Source organism: Myxocyprinus asiaticus, chromosome 13, assembly GCF_019703515.2.
Source record: "Myxocyprinus asiaticus isolate MX2 ecotype Aquarium Trade chromosome 13, UBuf_Myxa_2, whole genome shotgun sequence".
NCBI classification, from domain to species: Eukaryota; Metazoa; Chordata; class Actinopteri; order Cypriniformes; family Catostomidae; genus Myxocyprinus; species Myxocyprinus asiaticus.
The window spans coordinates 48,871,575-48,894,346 of record NC_059356.1 but is presented as its reverse complement, the minus strand read 5'-3'; the positions used below and the strand labels follow the sequence as shown (position 1 = coordinate 48,894,346).

Below are 22,772 nucleotides of genomic sequence, written 5' to 3'. Positions count from 1 at the left end.
ACAAATATATAGACAGACAGACACAGACAAATATTAAGACAGCTAGACAGAAAGACACAGACAGACAGATAGACAGACAGACAGATAGATAGACCAATTGACCAACAGACAGACAATAAGTCAGGCAGACAGACAGATAGACAGAAAGACACAGACAGACAGATAGAAAGACAGATAGACAGACAGATAGATAGACCAACTGACCAACAGACAGAAAATATGACAGGCAGACAGACAGATAGACAGAGATAGATAGATAGATAGACCAACTGACCAACAGACAGAAAATAAGACAGGTAGACAGACAGACAGAGATAGACAGACAGACAGACAGACAGATAGACAGATAGACAGAAAGACAGACAAACAGACAGATAGATAGATACAGACAGACAGATAGAGACAGACAGAAAGATAGACAGATAGATAGACAGACAGACAAACAATAAGACAGATAGACAAACTGACAGATAGATAGAGACAGACAGACAGACAGATAGATAGACAGATAGACAGACAGATAGACCAACCGACCAACAGACAGACAATAAGACATGTAGACAGGCAGACAGATAGACAGAGACAGATAGATAGATAGATAGACAGACAGACAGACAGAAAGACAGACAGATAGATAGACAGACAGACAGACAGATAGATAGACAGACAGACAGATAGATAGATAGATAGATAGACAGACAAACAGACAGACAGACAGATAGACAGCTAGATAGATAGACAGACAGACAGATATACAGACAGACAGACAGACAGACAGATAGACAGATAGATAGACAGATAGACAGACAGACAGACAGACAGATAGACAGTTAGATAGATAGATAGACAGACAGACAGACAGATAGACAGACAGACCAATTGACCGACCAACAGACAGAAAGACAAACAGACAGACAGATAGAAAAATAGACATATAGACAGACAGACAGACCAATCGATCGATAGATATTTCAAAATGTACCTTTGAACTCTAATTGACCTCATGAGAGGATAAAAATAAAGATGAATGAATGATGAAAACATTGCAAAATGAAGTGAATCTGGAGGAAAGGAAATAATGTATCAGTCTGGAGAATTAAAAACATCTCTGTGACTGTGTTTAATTCATGTGTCTGTCTCTCCATCAGTATTTTCATGCAGGAAATCTCTGCTTGTTTTCTGTGCCGGCGGCTCTTTTAATGTAGAAAGCATCACACAGCTGTGTATGTTTAACTTGCCTTTCACAAAGCACACAGCGGACAGAGTTATGCGTGTGAAAGCGACTTTAAAGCATCCATAATATTTTTATTAAAGCATAAGTCAATAAACAGCAGACATCAGCTCCTCTTTTGGTATGGAGTAATTCAGAATTTTTATGAATGACTGCATTCATCACTGACCACGCCCCCAAACGCACAGATCTCCGCCTCGATGTCCAAGCCACGCCCCTTTGGAATGCCTGCCCGCCATCCCGCATTCTGATTGGCCTAGAGATTCGATGTGGGCGGGGCTGCGTGTAAAAGCACACTTCCCCAGAATAAAGACGAGCAGCAGAATGAAAACAAGTGTTGGGAAGTTCAATGACGGAAGAATCTGTCGGAGCTGTCATTATTCTGATGGAGTATCGGAATAAACGCGTCTCTCTGGATTACTACCGTTTGTTTGGGAGAGTTTCATTGTTTCATTTGGGTTACAATATCAACAAAATCTTTTTCTTGGACTTTTAATGATTTATAATGAAGATGAGGAATTTAATGTGTCAGTTGGTCTTTACACTGATAATCTTCACGTCGGTAAGTCACGAGTTTAATAGAAACACAGCATTATTCTAATGGTTTAATAAGATCATTTTCATCAATAAGTCTTTCACTGTCATTATATAATGTTTAAAGTAAAATACATATTTAAAATTGCATGACATTTCTAATGATTTGAATGTGCCAATGTGTGTTAAATTGTGATTTGTGAAGCATTATAAATAAATAAATAAATAATAATAATAATTATTATATATATATATATATATATATATATATATATATATATAGATAGATAGATAGATAGATAGATAGATAGATAGATAAAATAAAATATGTCATCCAATAAAATAATTTGGGTAATCCTAGTGCTATGTAAACAAAATGTTGAAATGTATAATTGTTTAGAAAATGCTCCCCAAGGACACAAAAAGACCATAGTTGGAGAAATTATAATATCTGGCATTAATAAATAAATAAATGATACAGTACATACAGTACATACACATATAGCACTAGTAAAACCCAAATTAATTTTTATTGGACACAATTATTTTTGTTGGGTTATACTGTATATTATACAATGCTTAATGATTTTACCTGAGTGTATATAATGTTTTTATTGATATGAATGAAAAGTGTTTATGTATAGAGTAACTAAAGTTCCTATAGTATATACTATATATATATATATATATATTTAGAGTAAATCAAACAATATAAATGTCACACTCAGGGATGCTTGCTTTCAATTATAATCGTCAAATGTTTTGATTTGACGTACATGTTCTCTAGTATTTGACTAGCCTACTTGTTGACGACTCTTGATGAAATGATCTCCACACCTGAGAGTCTGGGTGCAGGGCTTCTGTGAGCTCTCTAAATAGACAAGCAACAGGCTTAAAATAACTAGAGTGCAACAATTCAGCCTTATACCCCGCTCCATTAACCCCCCCAGCCTGGCATCTGCCCCCACCGGTGAGTTCTACTTTGATCTCAGCAGTGAACGGTTAGGAGATCAACATATGAGTTCCCTAGTGATTCAAGATCTCATCTGCTGTGAAGATGCCAGGCATGGTGGGCATTCTGAGGGGGCTCTGCTGGGTATTTCATAGAGGGATAGAGATGCCAGGGAAACAGGTGCAATGCAATGGGAAGTGATCTGATGGAAACTGGCTTTAATCTGTCTGTATATCTGCAATGAGTCTTTAAAACCTGTCTGCATTGATTCTTGGAAACCTGTCTGTATGTCTCCACTGAGTCTCTAAAACCTGTCTATCTCTCTTTATTGAGTCTCAGAAAGTTGTCTGTCACCACTGAATCTCTAAAACCTGTCCCTCTGTCTGCACTGAGTCTTGGAAACCTGTCTGTCTATCTCAAATGAGTCTCTAAAAGCTGCCTGTCTCCATTGAGTCTCTAAAACCTGTCTGTCTGTCTGTTTCTCTTTATTCTCTGCACACTGTCTCCCTCCATTGAGTCTCTTAAACCATTCTGTCTGTCTGTCTACATTGAGTCCCTGAAACCTGTCCATCTCGGAAACCTCAATTGAGTCTCTAAAAGCTGTCTGTCTCCACTGAGTCTCTAAAACCTGTCTTTCTGTCTCCATTGAGTCTCTTAAACCATTCTGTCCGTCTGTCTCCACTGAGTCCTTCAAACCTGTCAGTCTGTTTTTCGTTTGAGCCTCTGAAACATGTGTGTCCATTGAGACAATAAAACCTGTCTGTTTGTTTACACTGAGCCTCTGAAAGCTGTCTGTCTGTCTCCACTGAGTCTCTGATACCTGTCTATCTCTGTCCTCAGTCTCTAATACTGGTCTGTCTCTATTGAGTCTCTGAAACCTGTCTATCTGTCTCCAAGGAGTCTCTGATAACTGTCTGTCTCTAATACTTGTCTGTCTCCATTGAGTCTCTGATAACTGTTTATCTGTCTCTATTGCGACTCTGATACCTGTATGTCTCAACTGCATCTCTGAAACAGTCTGTCTCTCCATTGACTCTCTCATACCTATCTCCATTAAGCCTCTGAAACCTGTTTATCTCTCTGCCCAGTCTCTAATACTTGTCTGTCTCAACTGAGTGTCTGATACCCATCTATCAGTCTCCATTGATTGAGTCTCTGATAAGTGTCTTTCTGCTTGGTCCCTAATCCTTGTCCGTCTCCATTGAGTCTCTGAAACCTGTCTGTCTGTCTCTCTGTTAAATCTCTCATTCCTGCCTGTCTCTTCTCTTGTCAGGTGGCAGCGAGGTGTCCTAAGGTGTGTCATTGCCCGGCGGAGCATCCCGCGTGTCCAGCAGGCGTGAGTGCAGTGCCTGATGGGTGTGGCTGCTGTAAGGTGTGTGCCGCTCAGCTGAATGAAGACTGCCATGAGGGACGACCCTGTGACCATCATAAGGGCCTGGAGTGTAACTATGGTAACGACGTAGCCAGTCTCCATGGAATCTGCCGGGGTGAGTGACAGCAGGACTTGAGGAATGGATACTGCAGAAATACATCATGTTCATGACTAATTAATGAGTTACATGAGTGCAGTGTTGGGGAGTGACTGAAATAAATTAACAACAAATAAGTTTGACTACATTTTAGTCTGACAGAAGCTCTGCTGTTTTCAAAACAGTGTCGTTTTTCTAGTAACAAGCCACATTTTCCAACGAGTAGCAGTGTAGTGATTCAAAACACTTCAGCGCTGTTTTATTATTTCCCCCACATTTAATTAGCACAAACTGATAATAAACACATTCACATTGTAGTAAAAGCAAGTATAGACAAGACTTAAAAACAGACACTGATTCAGCAGACCTAATATCCCATGGCAGGCTGTTCCATAATAGTGGGGCCTTCACTACAAACTCTCCATCTCCTTTAGTTTTGCATTTGGATCTTGGAACAGCCAACCGTTCACAACAAGAAGATCTAAGAGGTGTAACTGTTTCATAAGGTCTTAGGCGCCAAACCATGTAATTCTTTATATGTAACTAATAAAATCTTGAACTCAACCCTAAAATGAAGTGGTAACCAATGCAAAGAAGCTAAAACTGCCGTAATATGATTTGAGTAAATATTATCTTAAATATGAAAAGTATTGGGAATTTAATTTTAGTGAAGCAGTTCAATCAGTTCAAATAAATGATTCACCAGTTCATTTGATTCCCTGCAGCAAAATATTAAGTTACATTTAAAAAACAACAACAAGGGGTGTGATCTATCTCACTGCCTGAAAGATTAATGTTTTATCTTTATGAATCCATGCAGGCTCACTTCCTCACATCCACAGGGTTATTTGTGGACTGGGGTGCTTTCTATATTAAGGGGGTTATTTGAGTTGGACTAAAGGGGGTTTTAGGGGGTGGCTCAGTACACCCAAAGACTATCTGACTCTGAACATTGTAAATGTCAGAATTCCTCTGTCCTATACATAGAGGCTCTCTCATAAATGCAAAGTATATAGTGTCTCTCTCTCTCACCTCTAGCTGTCGCTCTTTGGAGCTTGTCTTCTCTCTGGACAAAGCAGTGCTTTGCTGCCTTCTTCTTTATATTGTGATTTACCTCATTAAAAAAAAAACTGTTGTCCAGTGTTGTACCACACATGAACAAACCAATGATGTCACTGTCATGTTTCATTATCTTTATAATGACAAGTGTTTTTCCGTTTGAAATTGTAGCTTTTGATCGGCTTATTTCATTTGGGCAGCGGAAATAGTGCTCAACAATGTTGTAAACATTTCTCCCAGTCAGTTTCTCCATAGGCATTTAGGAAAACTCTTCAATAAAGAGTTATAAGCCTTGAATCAAACCAACCAGCTTTGAGATGAATCACAACATAACAACATTTGATCTCAAGCAAAAAATATTTGGAAATTGTCTAAAAAAGACAAAGGTACAAGACTGTGTACTAACGAGAGAATGAATGATACACACAAATCCCAATGCTAAAACCATTGCTAACCCATTGCTAAAACATCCCAATTCAAGATATGTAGCTAGCTACAGAAAGTGGATAACAAACATTAGCTAGCAGTACCAAGCTAGCCTCCAATAGCCTGCAAAAACTCAACACAACCCTGTATCTAAAATATTTTTTGCTATGGAGAGTCTGAAAGGTATTTTTTCCTCCAAAACCCTACTGCTCATCTCTTTCCTCTGCCCATCAGCCAAACTTGAAGGACGCTCTTGTGAATATAACGGCCGGATGTATCAGAATGGAGAAAACTTCAGCGCGGGCTGCAAACACCAGTGCACCTGTATCGATGGAGCTGTTGGCTGTGTGCCTCTTTGCCCCACCGATATTCCTCTGGCATCACCTTCATGCCCCGCCCCTCGACTTGTCAAAGTGCCCGGCCAGTGCTGCCTCAGCTTGGACTGTCACAGCAAGCCTTCCATCCTTCCTCCTGTGTTCATACGCCCTCATCCGCCAACTTATCTGTTCCCTGACCTGCACATCTTCAAGAAGCCCTGGGTGAAGCCATACCCCTCCAAGCCCCGAGACTACCTAGGCAATGAACTGATAGAGGTGGAGAAAAAGTGGGACAAACCTCGTAGTCGAAAGCACCTGTCAGGTGAGGGTGCTGTTCTGTGTTTACTCTGGTCACCAGCATATGTTGTGTTGCTGGTGTCCCCACCACAACTTTTCTAAACTTAGGATGGCAGGGAAGAGTCCTTCAGATTTATGAGTAAAGACCTTCCTGATCTGTAAGGGTTAGGTTTAGGGGTTAGGTTAGGTTTAGAGTGTCTCCAACCAATCAGGTAGTGCTTTCCTGATTAAAATTACTTAACCATCCAATCAGGTATCGCTTTCCTCATCAATATAAATGACTCTTCGCCTGCCATCCTACATTTTGGAAATTTGCATCCCCACCGGGCTTTTGACTAGAACTAGACTCCTAGCTGGACCAGCAATTTTTGCAGGTAAACAGCATGGCGATATAGCTAACAAATTTATGCTTTAATTTATGTTCTATTGTGGTTGTTGGAATGTTCTCCTTATATTGTGAGAACTTTTATCAAATACTAGGTCATAAGGATGTTCCATTAATGATTTTTAATAACCTTCACTTAACATTGGCCAAAGTTGTTGGACTGATCCACTTGCTAAACTAGCATCAAACTAGCATAAACCAGCTTGGACACAACCTCAATACAGATCTTACACATTCCTATGCGTCAAACGTCCAGTTAGAGCTTTTTCTAGAGTGTAGGCACCCTTAAAACAACACTTCTGATGCAAGACCTGGAAAAAGAAGCATCACAACATGTAATCCAACAATTAAAAAATAGTGCAGAAGAATGCAAGAATGCATCCCATGTAAACGTACCCTTTTCAGCAGGGTATATGCCCGCAAAAATCTGCATTTGGGTTTTGGTTCAATTAACAATCGGTCCCAATGTGAGCTGTGGTGCTTCCTCCTGCCTGCATTTCTGTGTGTGCTTGTGTTCAGATGGCCACCACTTCTTTTCCATTAGATCCTTGTGAACCAGACCCACACACAGTGCCTGCACAGCGCATGCCTCTATCCGGCAGCTTTTTTCCTGAAGTCTGTAATCACTTTCTCTATGCGTCACTGTTCCCTGTTTGGTGAATGGTGCCTGTGTACTAACTTACTCTGTCTCTCTCTCTCTCTCTCTCTCTTCATAGCATGGAAGCAAGCTGGGCGGCAATGTGTCGCCCAGACTACAAGCTGGACACCTTGTTCTCGCAGCTGTGGGATGGGGGTGTCCTCTCGGGTCACGAATGACAACGCTCAATGCAAACTGGTGAAGGAAACTCGACTCTGCAACATTCGGCCCTGTAGTTCCATGGCTGTGCCCATTAAGGTAAAAGTAGTCATCTCTCAACCAACATATAATTAATTACCTGAACATTTACCGCACTTCAGAATTTCACACAGGTGGTTACAATTGGGGAAAGCTTGAAGGGTCGATAATCGTCTCGGCTTTGACACACACAATCATCATTTGGCCTTTGGCTCCTTTCAGCCGGGAGGAAATTAAAGGACAAGCCGTTATCAAAAGCTGACAGGTCACAGTGTTCAACAGCTCATCTTTCATAACAACTCAACAGCGTTAGACACAAGCCTCTATTCCTAGTTTGCTATTATTAGTGGGAACAAGGTTAAAACATGTCAAGGTGAAGCTTCTGCCCATAAGCACCTGCTAAAACAAAAGTTTAGTATTGGTGGACCCAACAGTATTCTCAAGTGTTTCCTTCATTGTAGTTTCCTGTGCATTAGTAGTAGTACATCTTTTTACAGTTCCAACTTAGTATTACATTACTGTATTATTGATTTGCCCAGTCTCACAAGGGAGACGCTGTTCAACCAAAACAGTTCACAGTCTGCATTGTAAACCTCATTTCAGAGGGTTCCCTAAAGCCTTAAGCCACATTTTCCCGCATGCAATTTTGTCTTGTGCATGTTCAACAGCTCAGCCTTTCAAAGTATGCTCTTTTGGCAGCCAGTATATAGTTTTTGAATGGCAGGCACATGTGCAGATGATACACAAAGATGCAAACTGTCCGTGTGTCTAGAAAGAATGTGCTGCTCCACAAGGACAGTTCACTACAAAATTTGCATCACGCAAACTGTGCAAGATGTACCTGTAGGCTACTTGGAAAACCAAAGTATACTTTTGCCTTTATCTTCAACTGTGTCGTGTTTGAAGGATGAAGAATATGGAAGTAGCTTGAACAGGAATATGGTCGCCATAGCAGCATGTGTTCCAACATAACAAAAGTTGCGTGGTCTACTGGGTAAAGCTGAGGGCTCGTATCCAGAAGATTGCTGGCTCAAAACCCGCAAGGAGCGAGCCATGAGCTTCCACCAATGTGCACTGGAGCAAGTCACTGAACCCCAGGTTGTTCTTATGGGATTGTCTCAGTAATAAGAGTACTATGGTAAATGACTACTTACAAAGTTAACCATTAAAGTTAACCAAGGTTTTGTGGAATCCTCCAAAACAATGTTTGCTTCTGAGACTGGGAAGTCTTCATTGTTGCAAAACGTCTTGTCAGTTCGACTGTTCAAGAACAGCATCTGTTAAGAAAATAATTGCAAATATTTGTACATTTAAAAGTAGACATAACTGTGTGTAATCTTTGTTTGTGTAACAGAAAGGGAGGAAGTGCTCTCGTACCCAGAAGTCTCCTGAGCCTCTGCGTCTGCATTATGCCGGCTGTCGCAGTACTCGTCTCTATCGACCCAATTATTGCGGAATGTGTCTGGATGGGCGATGCTGCTCTCCGCGCCGCACGCGAACGGCCCCCGTGCTCTTTGCCTGTCCTGATGGCGAACGCTTCGAGAGGGGCGTCATGTTTGTACAGTCCTGCAAATGCAACGATGAATGCGGCAATCTGAACGATGCAGCCCTTCCGCCTCAGCGCTGGCTGTATGGCGACATCCACAAGTTCATCGACTAGCCTCTCCTTCTCAGAAGACCTGAATTCCCCATCCTGCCCCCCAATCCCAGCAGATTCCCAATAGAGTAGCGCTTCCAAGTGTAACTCTGAGTAGAAGCTAGACCAAGGCTTCCAAAGCCTTCATTATAACTCAAATCCACGTGAAATAGGGGCAATTTTGATTTCAGATCCGTTTTACCGAGGGTAGACTGGAGTCTTTAGAATAGACAACCTTCCATGAGGGTCCTGAATGCATCACCGAAGGTGCCCAGGTTGTAAATATATAGAAAAAGATTTAAGATTGGCTGGCCCTCACCATGAACAGTGATGAATTCATGGGCAGCCTGCCCAGCTGGTGAGATGATGTTGATATTCATGTTGACTTTAAGCATGTTGTGTTTCAACATTTATTGGAGGAAAAGCCCCGACAGGACACTGATCGAATGGACTGAGAATTGCAAACATGGTGGGACCAAGCCCCAGCCTTTATAGGGGTTAGTGTTTCCCTAATTTGTAATTTTTGCATTTGTTGTCAATTTCATTTATTGCAACAGCTGGCAAACACAAGAGAAACTCAAAAAGTAATTGGAAGCAGTCCAGTGATTGCAAGAAAGATAAGGACTTGGCTAAGTTGCATTCGGACTCAACATTGAGCCTGGCGGTAAGGCCAAGCAAGGCAACTTGACTTGTTTTGAGGAACATGCCGAGTGGTTGTTTGAGAAGCTGAGACTCCATCATCTGAGTACAGGACATTTGCCAAGTGCCACAGCAGCACCCTGGCGTCAAAACGTCGACTCCCCAATTACAAGCTAATTACAAATCTGTTTTTGGGGGCAGAAAGAAACCCAGTAACCCTCTGTTTTGCAATAAAAATATGTTTAAAACACCAGCATGTGATCTAAACATGTAATTTGAAAGTAATGGGTGGGACTGTTCTCTCAAACTCTGCTCTATTCTGGTCTGTAATCTACCACGTGATGCCGGAGACTTTGGCAAACTAGACTGTTGTCTGTGTGTTTAATGGTGGAGTGGTCTCTATTTCTGCCTCCTGGCATTGGTACACAAGATGACGGCGGTAGCATCGTGCCATCTGTTTACAGACAACAAAAGCAATGAGGGTTTGAACAGGCACTTAAACGCAAACACCCAAACTGTCAGAAGCCATGTTGCCTGTAATATTAGTCATAGAACCATTGTAGTATTTTCAGCTGTGCCAAAATCTCAATAATAAAAAATTGAACCAATTCCAAATAAAAGTAGATTTTTTACATTTTCTGAAGAAAATATTAAAGACAATAAGTTCACCCCCAAGTCTCACTGATATTTGGGTCTCGAGACACGGCTTGGTTCCCCCCTTCAATAAAGTCTCAATTTTGAGGTATTATTCATGTCTGTTGCCTAAAAACTGCAGGATGAGTTACACGACTTAAGTTTTTCTTAAGGTTCAAATACCTAACCAAGACAGACCAATAACACTACTAATGTTCAATAAAAAAACTAAAACTGAACTGAATTAGGAACACCTAGATTCCTAAAGGTCTACAAATCAAGCACCATTGCAGTAGATCCCACTTGATCGTAGCTGATGTTTATATCTAGTTTATTCATAGACCGTTTTGCATAGTGAATCAGGAAATGACAGAGCAGCTGATAAGTGCTAAATCACTTTATAAATAACACATCCATCATGTTGAACACACTTGATGCTATTGAACACTATTATCTGGGTTTGGTTCTGGATTATCACTCACCATGTATCTAATAAACTGGCTTATAAAACTACACACTACAGGTGTACAATCTTTTGCCCTAAACATTTTCAATCCATTATTGTTCTTGCATTTAACCATTAAGGCTTTTTGCCGATTTAAGAATAAGAATGCATGAGCAAAAAATCTTCCCTCTAAAATTGCATTACTGTAATGCATCTGGATATTTCACCTTTGTGTTTTTGTACTTCTTGAGTCAATTTATCTGGCACACATTTCAGAAGAAGAGTCAAATTGTAGTTTTATAAAAAGTTTTAATTTCATTAAAACCCAAAAACAAAAACATGATTTACGACAATAGTAAAACACATCAAGCCCGATCCCCAAAGAGAAGCGGTAAAAACATGGTAGGTTTGAGGTAAAAAGGGTTTTAAAATGGAGGATCCGTCAGTCCGCTGTGACCCAACAGCTGCGGTTCTGCTGGTATTTTAACACTCGTCTGAACTCATCTGGACTGCTCAACTGCACACAGATAAGAGAGAAAATGTCAACTCCAAAATAATACACAACACGGATCTTTCAAACTCAGGTTACACAAACAAAGCATTATAAAATGAGTCATCTAACAGCAGAGGAAAATAAACCCAGTGTCACAGACAACAGCAGGTGTAAATTCTGACAGTTTCTCTATGAATTGAGGAAGGGCTTGAATATGAAAGCCTCCGGTTACAGCAACCCATTCAACTATTTCCTGGCGTAACTACAGAGACGATTCATCTACTTCCTGTAACTCAGTCTGCAGTGAGCGGTCACTATTTATAAGGGACTGAATGCATCAAAAGCATTTTCATTGGGAGAAACAGATAAGCTCAGAAATTAGACAGTCAGCAAATCAAAACTTCAAATGGACCAATGCTAAGAGCGCTAAAGTTACATATAAACACAATGTAATGGCAATTGTTGCATATACAAATTTTAGAAATGACAAGTGGGATACTTATATTGTACCATTTTACTTGCAAACCTCTATAAACTAATAGCTCTAGTGTCTGAACTGTTCATTAGACAAAAATAGAAACACACATGTACAACATCAGGCCATTTTAATAAACTAAAAAATGAGCACTATAAATATCAGTCAAAACTTCAATATGGGAGCATACTGTAGCATATTTACCCGAAATGGCATCTTAATGCAGACTATAAAAAAAAAACAAATGTAGAAAGACTCACTGTAAGTGGAAATGTCGATCTCATCTGGTAACTCTGCCACATCGACCTCAAATCTGTCCTGCACGTCATTCAGGATTTTGGCGTCGGTCTCATCGGACACAAAGGTGACGGCCAAACCCTTTGTACCAAAACGACCAGCACGAGCCACCTGGAACAAGACCAGATTGTTTCAATCAAGCATCTTCAGAGAAGCAGCAGTTACTTGTTCTGAAATGTGCCAGCTGTTGTGTTGCATACCCTGTGCAGGTAAGTGTCAGAATCCTCTGGCATGTCATAGTTGAAAACGATGTTGACCCTCTCTATGTCCATTCCTCGACCGAACAGGTTCGTGGCCACTAGAATTCTCCTCTGAAAGTCTTTAAACTGCTGATACCGAGACAACCTGTGAGCAGAGACGAGCCGTGATTAAAACAAGCATTAAAAAAACCATCTGGCACCTAAACATCTAGCCATTTTTAAGCTTTTGAAGGGCAATTCAGGGGACTAACTAAGCAGAAGATTCATAACATGACCATTAACCATCATTGAGCTGTCTTTCAGGGCTGTACCCATGTTTAATGTGTTAATAACAGCAGGGAATGAGTGCGCATGTGTTGACAAACCTCTCCTCTTGGGCCATTCCTCGGTGTATTGCGATGGCAGGGAAGTTTTGCTCCACCAGCAACTGCGAGAGTGCCACACAGCGCTGCACAGACTTCACAAATATCACCACCTGCAGGCAAACAGCAGAATTAAAACATGAAAATATGGGTTCAAGCACATAAACCTCAGGAGCCCCTTAGAGGACAGGGCGAGACATTTGTCTGACAGTCTTGCGTGCACTCTCAAATTCACCATGGTTTTACTACAGTAACCATATTTTAACCGTGATATTTGTAGTTGGGGTTATGTTATTAAAATCATTTGTGGTTACTATGTTTTTACTACAAATACCATAATCTATAGTAAATCCATGCTTACTATACAGATACAGTATAATGCGTCAAAACAATGGTTTCTGCCAAAAAACATGGTTAGCCTACTAGACATGTTTCTACAATATCACTATAGTAAAACCATGGTACAGCATAGTAAAAACATAGCATTGTAGTTACTACAAATCACGCTTACTACAGTAAAACCATGTTTTCTGGTGGAACTCCGTATTACTAGAGTAATACTGTAGTAACCATGATCGTAGTAAGCACACCATGTTTTTTGGCAGACTACTTAAGGGTGCACTTGGGTAACGTTTTGCTTGCGTCATCTTGGACTTACAGTGATGTTTAGTGGTGTGGATGCAGCATCGTCTAAAATAAAGTTGTTACAGATGCACATTGTAGAAATGTCACTATTCACAATCAGCCATGATTACTTTAATCCAAGCGTGAAGGTGTCAAATAACAAAACTGACTGAGATGGAGTATTCGGCTGGTCATGTGGAGTGCAACAATTACAGAGTGCACCTTTAATAAAACCACAGTAACCCAAATTTTACTAACCATAGTAACCACAAAATTATGGTCATTATTAACATGGTTTCACTACGAATATCATGGCTAAAATTAGTGACAGGCTGATATATCCGCCAGGCCAATTAAACCGGCAAATAACCGCATTCGTGGCCGATTAACAGAAGTGTTAAACTTTCGGTGTGTCGTTTCCAAAATCTACCAGTCCATTTAAGGTGCAAATGCAAATATTACTTAATACAGTTTAACAGCAGCAAATCAGACTTGTATAACATTTCTGAAGTGAGAAATGCTTTAAATCAGCATTTATATCGGCTCTACATATCTTACCGGCCATTGAAAATCCCATATTGGTCGACCACTTGTTAAAATATGGTTATGGTAAAACCATGGTAAACTTATTGCAATGGTCACAAAACTATTTCTGATTTTTTTTTTATCTGAGGGGCTCCGTATGAAACATTTAACACATTAAACTTCCAATTTGTGACATTGAGTTTTCGTTTCTGATTTAAATCCATGAGTTTCCATGCCTATTTTCATGGTGAAAAACAAGTTAATACAAAGGTATAGGGACTAGAATCCAACATAAAATTATATATTTTTTTAATTCTCCAATTTCAGAGTGAAACAGAAAAATCCATGTGGAAATAATGATTTGATTGGTTCAAAATTTGGCTAAGATCTTATTTAATATTTTTTGCTGTTACAAAGCCAGTGTATGCAGGTCTAAATAAGTGACTTCAGAGACGGGGAAAATTACCATTTGAAAGAGCATTACTTTCCTTTAGAAATGCCATAAACTGACAGACCAGTAACATTTATACATTTCATAAACAGGAGTTGATTTCATGCTTTTAATGAATTAACCACCTTCATGCCCCAAACAACTCTGAACTCTCTCACCTGGTTGAACTCCAGGACGTCGAGGAGGTCGAAGAGTTTGCGGTTCTTCTCGCTGTCCTTCAGTTTACAGTAATACTGCTGCAGACCATGAAGGGTTAACTTAGTCTCATCGTCCACAAACACCTCCATCGGCTGAAGACAGAAAATACAATACTTCAGCTCAAACCATTCACTGTTTATAAACACACATTATAGTCACATACAGCACTTGAAATACTAAAACCTATGGAAGCCCATTTCCACCACATAAAAAGGCACTTTGGCAAGACATAATTTCAAGATAGTCATAATTATGAGAGTCAAAATTACAACGTACAAGTCATAATTATGAGATATGAGAAAACACAAGTGGTAAAAGATGGCAAGCATGGTTCTCCATGCAACATTCCTTAAAGAGCACCTATTATGGTTTTTAAACGTGCCTAATTTTGTTTTAAAGGTCTCATACAATAGATTTACATGCATCCAAGGTCAAAAAACACTTTAATTTGCTCAATTTAAATTGCAGCATTAGCTTTTTTCCCCAGTGTCAAAAACGACTCAATGATCCTTTCTAAAGGATTCATTCTAAACTCCTCCTTTCAGAGAGCATACTCTGCTCTGATTGGTCAGATGTCCCAGTCTGTTGTGATTGGTCTATCGCCTAGTGTAGTGTTTGAGGGCGGGTCAAAGCCGTTCGCGAGCAGCCAATGAAGACCAGAGGCGGGTTTTGTTACCAAATTACTTCCTGTACTAACCTACGTAAGTCTGGAATTACTAACGACTCGTTTCAGGTGTTCAGAATCGGTTCTTTCTTTTGGGAGTCAATAACTCCATTTGTCGTGCACTTTAATTTTTGAAACTTTGCAGACTTTTTTACATTCACAAACAGCTATATAACACACTACATGAAAGGTAATGTTTGAAAAACCATAATAGCTGCTCTTTAAGGCCAAGGCGAGTCACCATTATTACCCAAGTCAGCCATAAAATCCTCATTAGGAACACATTTAAATATTGCATTTATAGCTAACATTTGGGGTCGTTTTGACACCTTTTTGCGATTTAGAACTGGGATTTGATCAACACTGATCATTTATATCGTAAATGCGACTGAGCGCCACGCCTTCAGTCTAGGAAGCAGTGAAAGTAAATGAGGTTAACTGTTAAACTATAATATATTCAATGATGGGAATATTTGTTGGCCCCGATGCCAAATTTAAATTTGTAGAGCTTAAATTATTTTACTGTAGCCTTTAAGCGTAAGTGAGCTTGCACTGCTTCCTAGACTGAAGACGTGGCGCTCAATCGCATTTACGATATAAATGATCAATGCTGATCAAATCCCAGTTCTAAATCGCAAAAAGGTGTCAAAACAACCCCAAATGTTAGCTGTAAATGCAATATTTAAATGTGTTCCTAATGAGGATTTTATGGCTTAAGGAACATTGCGTGGAGAACCATGCTTGCCATCTTTTACCACTTCACAATTCAATGTTTTCTCATATCTCGAAATTATGACTCTCAGAAGACTTCCCAATATGTTGACTTTTAATCTCATAATTATGACTTACCCAAGCACAATTTTTTTTTGTGGCAGAAATGGGCTTCCGTATAAACCCAACCAATAAGAATGGAGCGCTGCTGTACTCACGTCCTGCATGAACTTGCGGCAGACGGGCCGGATCTCTTTACTGAGGGTGGCGCTGAACATCATACACTGTTTCTCATGAGGGGTCAGTCTGAAGATGTCCTGAACATCACGCCTCATATCTGACACACAAACAGATAACTGTTATAAAAATGACAAGAATTAGGTGTTCTTCTGGTACTAATGAATAAAATTCAGTGTTGTGGTACTGCTAATATTGTTGCTCCTGTATGATAAATTGTATTTTCCTCATTTGTAAGTCACTTTGGATAAAAAGCATCTGGTAAAAGATTTCATGGTCTGGTTCAACTCACCGAGCTGCTCCAGCATCTTATCACACTCGTCCAGAACAAAGTGCTTGACGTTCTTCAGGTTGAGGGTCTTGTTCCGGATGAGGGCAAGGGTTCGTCCAGGTGTTCCCACCACAATGTGAGGACAGCTCTTCTTCAGAACATCCTCATCCTTCTTTATGGACATCCCACCGAAGAACACGGCCACCTTCACAGTGGGCATGTACTTGGAGAAACGCTCGTACTCCTTACTGATCTGAAACGCCAGCTCACGCGTGTGACACATGACCAGCACAGACACCTGAAACACACAGATGATTTAAAGGCAATCGGCACTCTAAATTCAGCTTTCGAGCTGGAAGACTGAAAGCAGTATATTATAACCATAACACTAAAAGTTCAAGATGGATTTAAAGCCAACATGAAAAGCTGTTTGCAACCAATTTTAATTTTGTCAAAACGTTACTACACTACAAAATGTACATGGTAACACATTCAATAAGACCAGGATATGAGGTTTAAAGCTGCCTTTTCACCATCTCCGACAATTGTGTATTTGATCATTTTTATTAACGTTTATTAACACTAAGCAAATTGGGAGTACAAATTCATAGATATTGAGTGAACATTTTGCACATGCAGAAATAAATGCATAAGCACAATTACAAATGCCTTCAGTGATATTTGCAATGCAAGTGATAATTTCTGACTTCTACACTCATAACAGCCTAATCTACCAAAGTAGCAAAAATTTAGAATCAAGTTTGACAAAAACAGTCGATACTTCAATTCATAGTTTTAAATAAATACCTCACATTCGTTCGGCAGTCGCACGCGGTTTAGTTGCACTGGTTTAATAAATAAAACCGTTCCAGTTCTCAATTTAATCCAAAATGTTAAAATACATTTTATGTGGGGCCTGGGTAGCTCAGTGGTAAAATACACTGGCTACCACCCCTGGAGTTCACTAGCTTGCTAGTTCGAATCCCAGGGTGTGCTGAGTGACTCCAGCCAGGTCTCCTAAGCAACCAAATCGGCCCAGTTGCTAGGGAGGGTAGAGTCACATGGGGTAAACTCCTCATGGTTGCTATAATGTGGCTCGTTCTCGGTGGGGCATGTGGCGAGTTGAGCGTGGTTGCCGCGGTGGATGGCGTGACGCCTCCACATGTGCCATGTCTCCATGGCAACACGCTCAACAAGCCACGAGATAAGATGCGCGGGTTGATGGTCCCAGATGCGGAGGCAACTGGGATTCGTCCCCCACCACCCGGACTGAGGCGAATCACTACGCGACCACGAGGACTTAAAAGCACATTGGGAATTCCAAATTGGGAGAAAAAAAAATAAATGTTTCAGAAAATGAAACAAATCATAACAGTCCTAAAAATACATCAACATTATTTTTAATGACAGTTACTTGAGTATTTACACATCCTTGTAACTAGTGGTGTGACGATTCGCTCGGACAACAATTCGATTATGATTATCTACCTAACAATTACAATGCATCTGAAATCTGAAATCAGTAATTGTACATGAAATGTCATGTGCAGGCAGATATGATCCAAGTTTTAATGGAGCAGGCTCAGCAGGGTAACAGAATGAAAAACTGTCTATTAGTAGCATGTAAAGGCGGTAACACAGGCTGTAGTAACCGTGAGTTCCCCATTCATTTTGGGATAGGGAAAGATGTGCCAGTTGGCTAACCGGAGACGCCTCCGCTTGTTAAGCCCGTTCACGAGAATGGACACATGCAGGACTGTTTGCAGCACACACTGTGAAAGATACAAAATGTTTCATCTTTTGCAGCTGCCGTGTGTCATTGACCAATCACAGGTGACTGTAATCAACTGGTTCCCTTCAGAATAGTCTGAAATCGCTCCCTATTCTGTAACATTCACTATAAAAAGAATGAAATAACGAGCTAGTGTTTTCGTTCACAGCAATGTCTGCCCACCAGTCACATGTATTTAAGCCAAGTTTTATTCGTGGTTAAACTTATGGAGAAATGGCACATTTTATGGAGAACCAATACTAACATTTATATAAAAATAAATAAATAAAAAGATTAAAAAAAAAAAAAAACGCAATCAGGAAAAGCAACAATGAACTTACGTTGGTCAATGGATGCAAACATTTTTGAATAATGACACAGAAAGCCGAACACTGCAGTATCTATCCATTTTATCTTATATAGGTTTTCATGGTAAACTCTACCACATAAACCTTTTCAAAGTGCGCTTTCTTTCCTTTTAATCTTACCGGCGTGCTCCACTCAGTATGTTACGGACACATTGGGTATTAATGTATGATAATCGATTCTTAAATTACGTAAGCAATGCATTAATTTCATTGATAGATCGATGCATTTTCCCACCCCTAACCGTAACACTCCATTAGTACTGCCTTTCATTTTCACAGTTTAAGAAAATCATTGTACAACCACATCTTTTATTGTAATACTGTAAAAACATGGCTGCTTCGGTAGTGATAATCACCTTTGAAAACAATGGGAGTAGTAAAAATAAAACCTCTGGACACTACAGTAATTCAAATTGGGGGGGTAAAATATGTTTAAGTGTCCTGACAATAATGTCACAGAATCTTAAATGTAGGCTTCATTTTCTTCATGCAAAATATAAAATGTAATATCTTTCTCATATTGATTTGGGGATAATTACAAAGTGGACATTTTCTTGACAGGTTTTGTTCGACACCAAGTCGAAATGTTAACGCACCCGAAGCTCAAATCGGATCTAGAAATTCTGCATCCGCAGATGGTTGGAACGGCACGCAGCACCTGTGCGACTCTGGATTGGAAATGAACGCCTTCCTGTCCATTGTTATTCATCAGCTTTAGTGCTGTCAAATTCTAATATTCATTTAATTTAAGGGAAAAAAAGCACATTGGAATGCTAAAACTGTGCACTCGAATTTTATGGGTGCCAAGCACTGACAATGACTTCAGACGATCATATTCTTGCTTTAAAAAAAGGCTCGGCGAAGTGCAACTAATACGGTTTAGCAGAAAGCTAAAGACGCATTTAAAAGGTTGAAGATCTATTTAACTTGACACGGCATGTGTAAAGACAGCTCTGCAGTTGAGCGCATGTTTACACAGAAAAACAAAACTGGATGGTTACAAAAGCATTTGCCGCAAACAGCCTCTTAGATGGAGGTCTTTGGCTGCCGAGTCTTGCTCTTATCAGCGTTTCTCAGATTAAGCAATGCATTTTTAAAACACTTTGTCAGGAAAGGAGTTCAATTTGGAAAGGAGCGTTTCGAGATCCATTCCAATGTGCTTTGTTTGAACAGACCCTAGGCTCATAGTCTGAACCGCTTCACCAGAGTTCAGCCGAATACCACTACTATCTGGGAATATTACTACTGTACATACAACTGTAATGAATGAAAAACACGGTGTTATTACTGTTATTAAGCTCGAGCGTTCTCCCCTCGTTTTACTTTTTACTCGACATTTGAGAATATGAACGGACTAAAGGCCGAAGTACACTTCGGTTGTCCGTGCAGTACGCGTGACGCTTATCTCGTCATCAGCACAGTTTGCGTGGCCCAGATTTTCTCGACCCGCAGATGCGGTCCTTGTCTGTGCATGCGCCGAATGCTTTTGTATTCGCTCACGGTCAGAAGAGTATAAAGGCAAACTGGTCGGCCGGGGACGATCCAAACCGAAACACAGAAAAACTGAGTACACCCGGCCATAAGACTTCTCTTATTTAACAGGCAGGAATGTTCTTTGCAATAATGTAACAGTGCTTTATGGTTTAAATGTATTCATTGCACCCTCTAGTTGACTAAGGAAACAAAGTATATTAAAAATCTGCTGACTTTTCTAAAGTCAGATGCAGCAAAAAAAAAAAAAAAAAAAGGCAGCTGAAGATTTACAGTGAGTTTAGATAACTCAAAGTACGCATTTAACAGGTACATAAACCATAACTATACAATACATTAAACTGTACCAACCTGTCCGTCCACTGGCTCGATCTGCTGCAGGGTAGCGAGCACAAACACAGCCGTCTTTCCCATACCGGATTTGGCCTGACAGAGGATGTCCATGCCAAGGATGGCCTGAGGAATGCACTCATGTTGCACTAAAAACACATCATTCATATCATCATTATTATTCTGAATCCTATCACAAACAACACGTATGGCTCAAGCGACACACAATATAACAGACGCAACTATATCAACCTCACTTACCTTCAGACGGATGCTCAAACCCACAGTCAACAATGGCTCGGAGCAGCTCTGGTTTGAGCAGGAAGTCCCTGAAGCCAGAGCTGTGGATGGACACATAAGAGCCCTTCACCTCCTTCTTGCCAACTGTGGCAGTGCTCTCCGGTGCTCCTTGCGGCTCCTCGTCCTCTTCATAGTCCAAAAGCTCGTTTTCAGGGTCATTCTCAGCCATGCTGGAGACACAGGAGACAAGACCAATTATAACAGGAGCAATTAAACCTTGTGGGGTTCAAACCACCAAGGTGTCAGTTATGCTAGTCCAAAGGGACTGAACCTGTAGGAGTTTGTTTTCAAGTCACTTTCTAAGTTGTTGGTGCTTTCTGCTCAGTTAAAAGCCCACATTCACCTAGAAACTAGTCAAACTAGAACTTGAGCCCAGCCACCCCCCCAAAAAAACAATTATTCTCAAATACACCCAATAAGCCAATATATTAGCATGTCCCCCCAAAAAACATGGTTATACCATGGTGCATCTCGGTATTTTGTTGGTGTCCTGATAGTCTCACAATGACTCATTTAAGTGAAGAAGCCTAAGTCACTATTAATGTACGTCCTATACGCGTTATTCTACTTGATCATAAGCGTTCCATTGTTACGAAGCAACAGATCAATTCCCGCGGTTGTGTTGCTTAGCAACAGAGAACTTCGTCATTTGAACAGCCGAACCGAACGCCTCACCTCCAACGCGCGGCGGACAATAAACCGAATCACGCGCCGCGACGCTCAAATCAGCGTTACCGCAAAAATGAACCGAAATGTCTGCACAAGCGTCTGTTTTAAAAGGTTTACCGCGGGGAATGAAATAAAGAACAAATAAAATAAAATCAACGAAAACAAACAAACGCGCGCGCTGCCGTTAGCACGCGGAGCTAACGCGCTAATGCCAATAACAGCGCTTCATACGCACTTTACATTAATGGATACTTTACTTCACAAGGTCGCGCACTTCTAAAGCAAATACACAATTCTGGAATAAAACTGGTTAAAAATATACAAACAAAAAAACCACTAGCCGTTACCTTCAATGGGATACGAGTTCACGAGCGCTGTTACCTCAAACCTCACACGCCAGTCCGTAATTTATACTACCGCCCGGAAATCCCGCCTCCTGAATAACGCGCACTCTCATTGGCTTACGTACATGCATATTTAAATGTAGTCATATGGTGATTGGATGTTGTGACTGCCAATCGGGGAGTTGTAGACGGGCGGGTTTGCGATAGGCGGGACTTTTGTAACTTCACTTTGGACTGCGTAGGTGACGACACGAAAGATAGGTGATTTTTAATTTGGGAAGCAGGTTATTAAAATATCAAAAATCATATACTTATATGATTTATGATTGAAGACGTGTTAGGAAGGCTACATTAGTCAGTAATATCAAGGAAGTGGTTCTATCTCAAATCCAGTGTTGGGTGTCATGCATTACTAAGTAATTATTGTAATTAAATTACTTTTTCATTGACAAAGTAAGGGATTACTCTTAATTTTTCAGTAATTTAATTACAGTTACTTCTGATGTAATTGTGTTAAATACTGTATAGACTATAGAACAATTCTATATAAAACAATAGTGAATTTAAAATCGAAATTTAACGTCATTTAACAATGTTAAAATATATGTTTTCTAATTTAATGCCGCCCCCTTAAATTCTTTGGCCAGTTCATGAATAATTAATTAGATTTTATGTGATTTATTTGAAAGAATTAAAAGAACAGTTTCATGTCTATCCTTGTATTTTTCATCTGTTCGAGGTTGATCAGGGTTTCAGAAAGTAATACAGTACAGTAGTACAGTAATCAGTAGTACAGTAATCTAATTACACTCTAGAAGATGTAATTAGTAGTTAGTAATTAATTACTTTTTTAGAGTAACTTACCCAACACTGCTCAAATCAGAGGTAAAATTTGATGTAGGTACTGTTATACTATGGTCTACAAATATCATAACAAGATGGTGATACTATAATTGATCTACTGTAATCATATACTACTGCATTTGCATGATACACCAAGGTACAAAAATAGCATTTAATAATGGTACATTTCCATTACCAAACTGGTAGTACCATGGTAGTTTTTGTTATACAGTCGATCAGTGTTGTTGTTCAACACTGTGTGACTGCCTGTATTTATCATGTGTTCGACA

General features: G+C 40.0%; 2 protein-coding genes across 2 annotated transcripts; one reads left to right on the top strand and one right to left on the bottom strand.

The window, feature by feature from the left end:
- The first annotated feature begins 1,575 nt into the window (after window positions 1-1,575).
- On the top strand, window positions 1,576-10,926 carry LOC127449875 (CCN family member 1-like). The gene is made up of 5 exons (XM_051713486.1): window positions 1,576-1,793; window positions 3,991-4,204; window positions 5,906-6,310; window positions 7,387-7,565; window positions 8,860-10,926. Exons 1-5 carry the CDS (start codon window positions 1,737-1,739, stop codon window positions 9,163-9,165), a joined length of 1,161 nt encoding a protein of 386 aa, XP_051569446.1. The 5' UTR covers window positions 1,576-1,736; the 3' UTR covers window positions 9,166-10,926.
- Window positions 10,927-11,147: 221 nt separating this feature from the next.
- Window positions 11,148-21,734, bottom strand: LOC127449867 (ATP-dependent RNA helicase DDX39A). The gene is made up of 10 exons (XM_051713473.1): window positions 21,643-21,734; window positions 20,588-20,796; window positions 20,348-20,475; window positions 16,388-16,664; window positions 16,077-16,195; window positions 14,444-14,575; window positions 12,689-12,798; window positions 12,324-12,468; window positions 12,087-12,234; window positions 11,148-11,375 (listed from the first exon to the last, which is right to left on the bottom strand). The coding sequence occupies exons 2-10, from the start codon at window positions 20,793-20,795 to the stop codon at window positions 11,359-11,361; spliced, it is 1,284 nt and encodes a 427-aa protein (XP_051569433.1). The 5' UTR covers window position 20,796; window positions 21,643-21,734; the 3' UTR covers window positions 11,148-11,358.
- Window positions 21,735-22,772: the final 1,038 nt, after the last annotated feature.

Coding starts and splice junctions, on each gene's coding strand:
- LOC127449875 (XM_051713486.1), top strand. CDS start 1,737: ATGAAGATGAGGAATTTAATGTGTCAGTTGGTCTTTACACTGATAATC. Junction 4,205..5,905: donor TCTCCATGGAATCTGCCGGG/GTGAGTGACAGC, acceptor TCTGCCCATCAG/CCAAACTTGAAGGACGCTCT. Junction 6,311..7,386: donor TAGTCGAAAGCACCTGTCAG/GTGAGGGTGCTG, acceptor CTCTCTTCATAG/CATGGAAGCAAGCTGGGCGG.
- LOC127449867 (XM_051713473.1), bottom strand. CDS start 20,795: ATGGCTGAGAATGACCCTGAAAACGAGCTTTTGGACTATGAAGAGGAC. Junction 16,665..20,347: donor TCGAGCCAGTGGACGGACAG/GTTGGTACAGTT, acceptor TGTGTGTTTCAG/GTGTCTGTGCTGGTCATGTG. Junction 14,576..16,076: donor GCCGCAAGTTCATGCAGGAC/GTGAGTACAGCA, acceptor TTCTGTCTTCAG/CCGATGGAGGTGTTTGTGGA.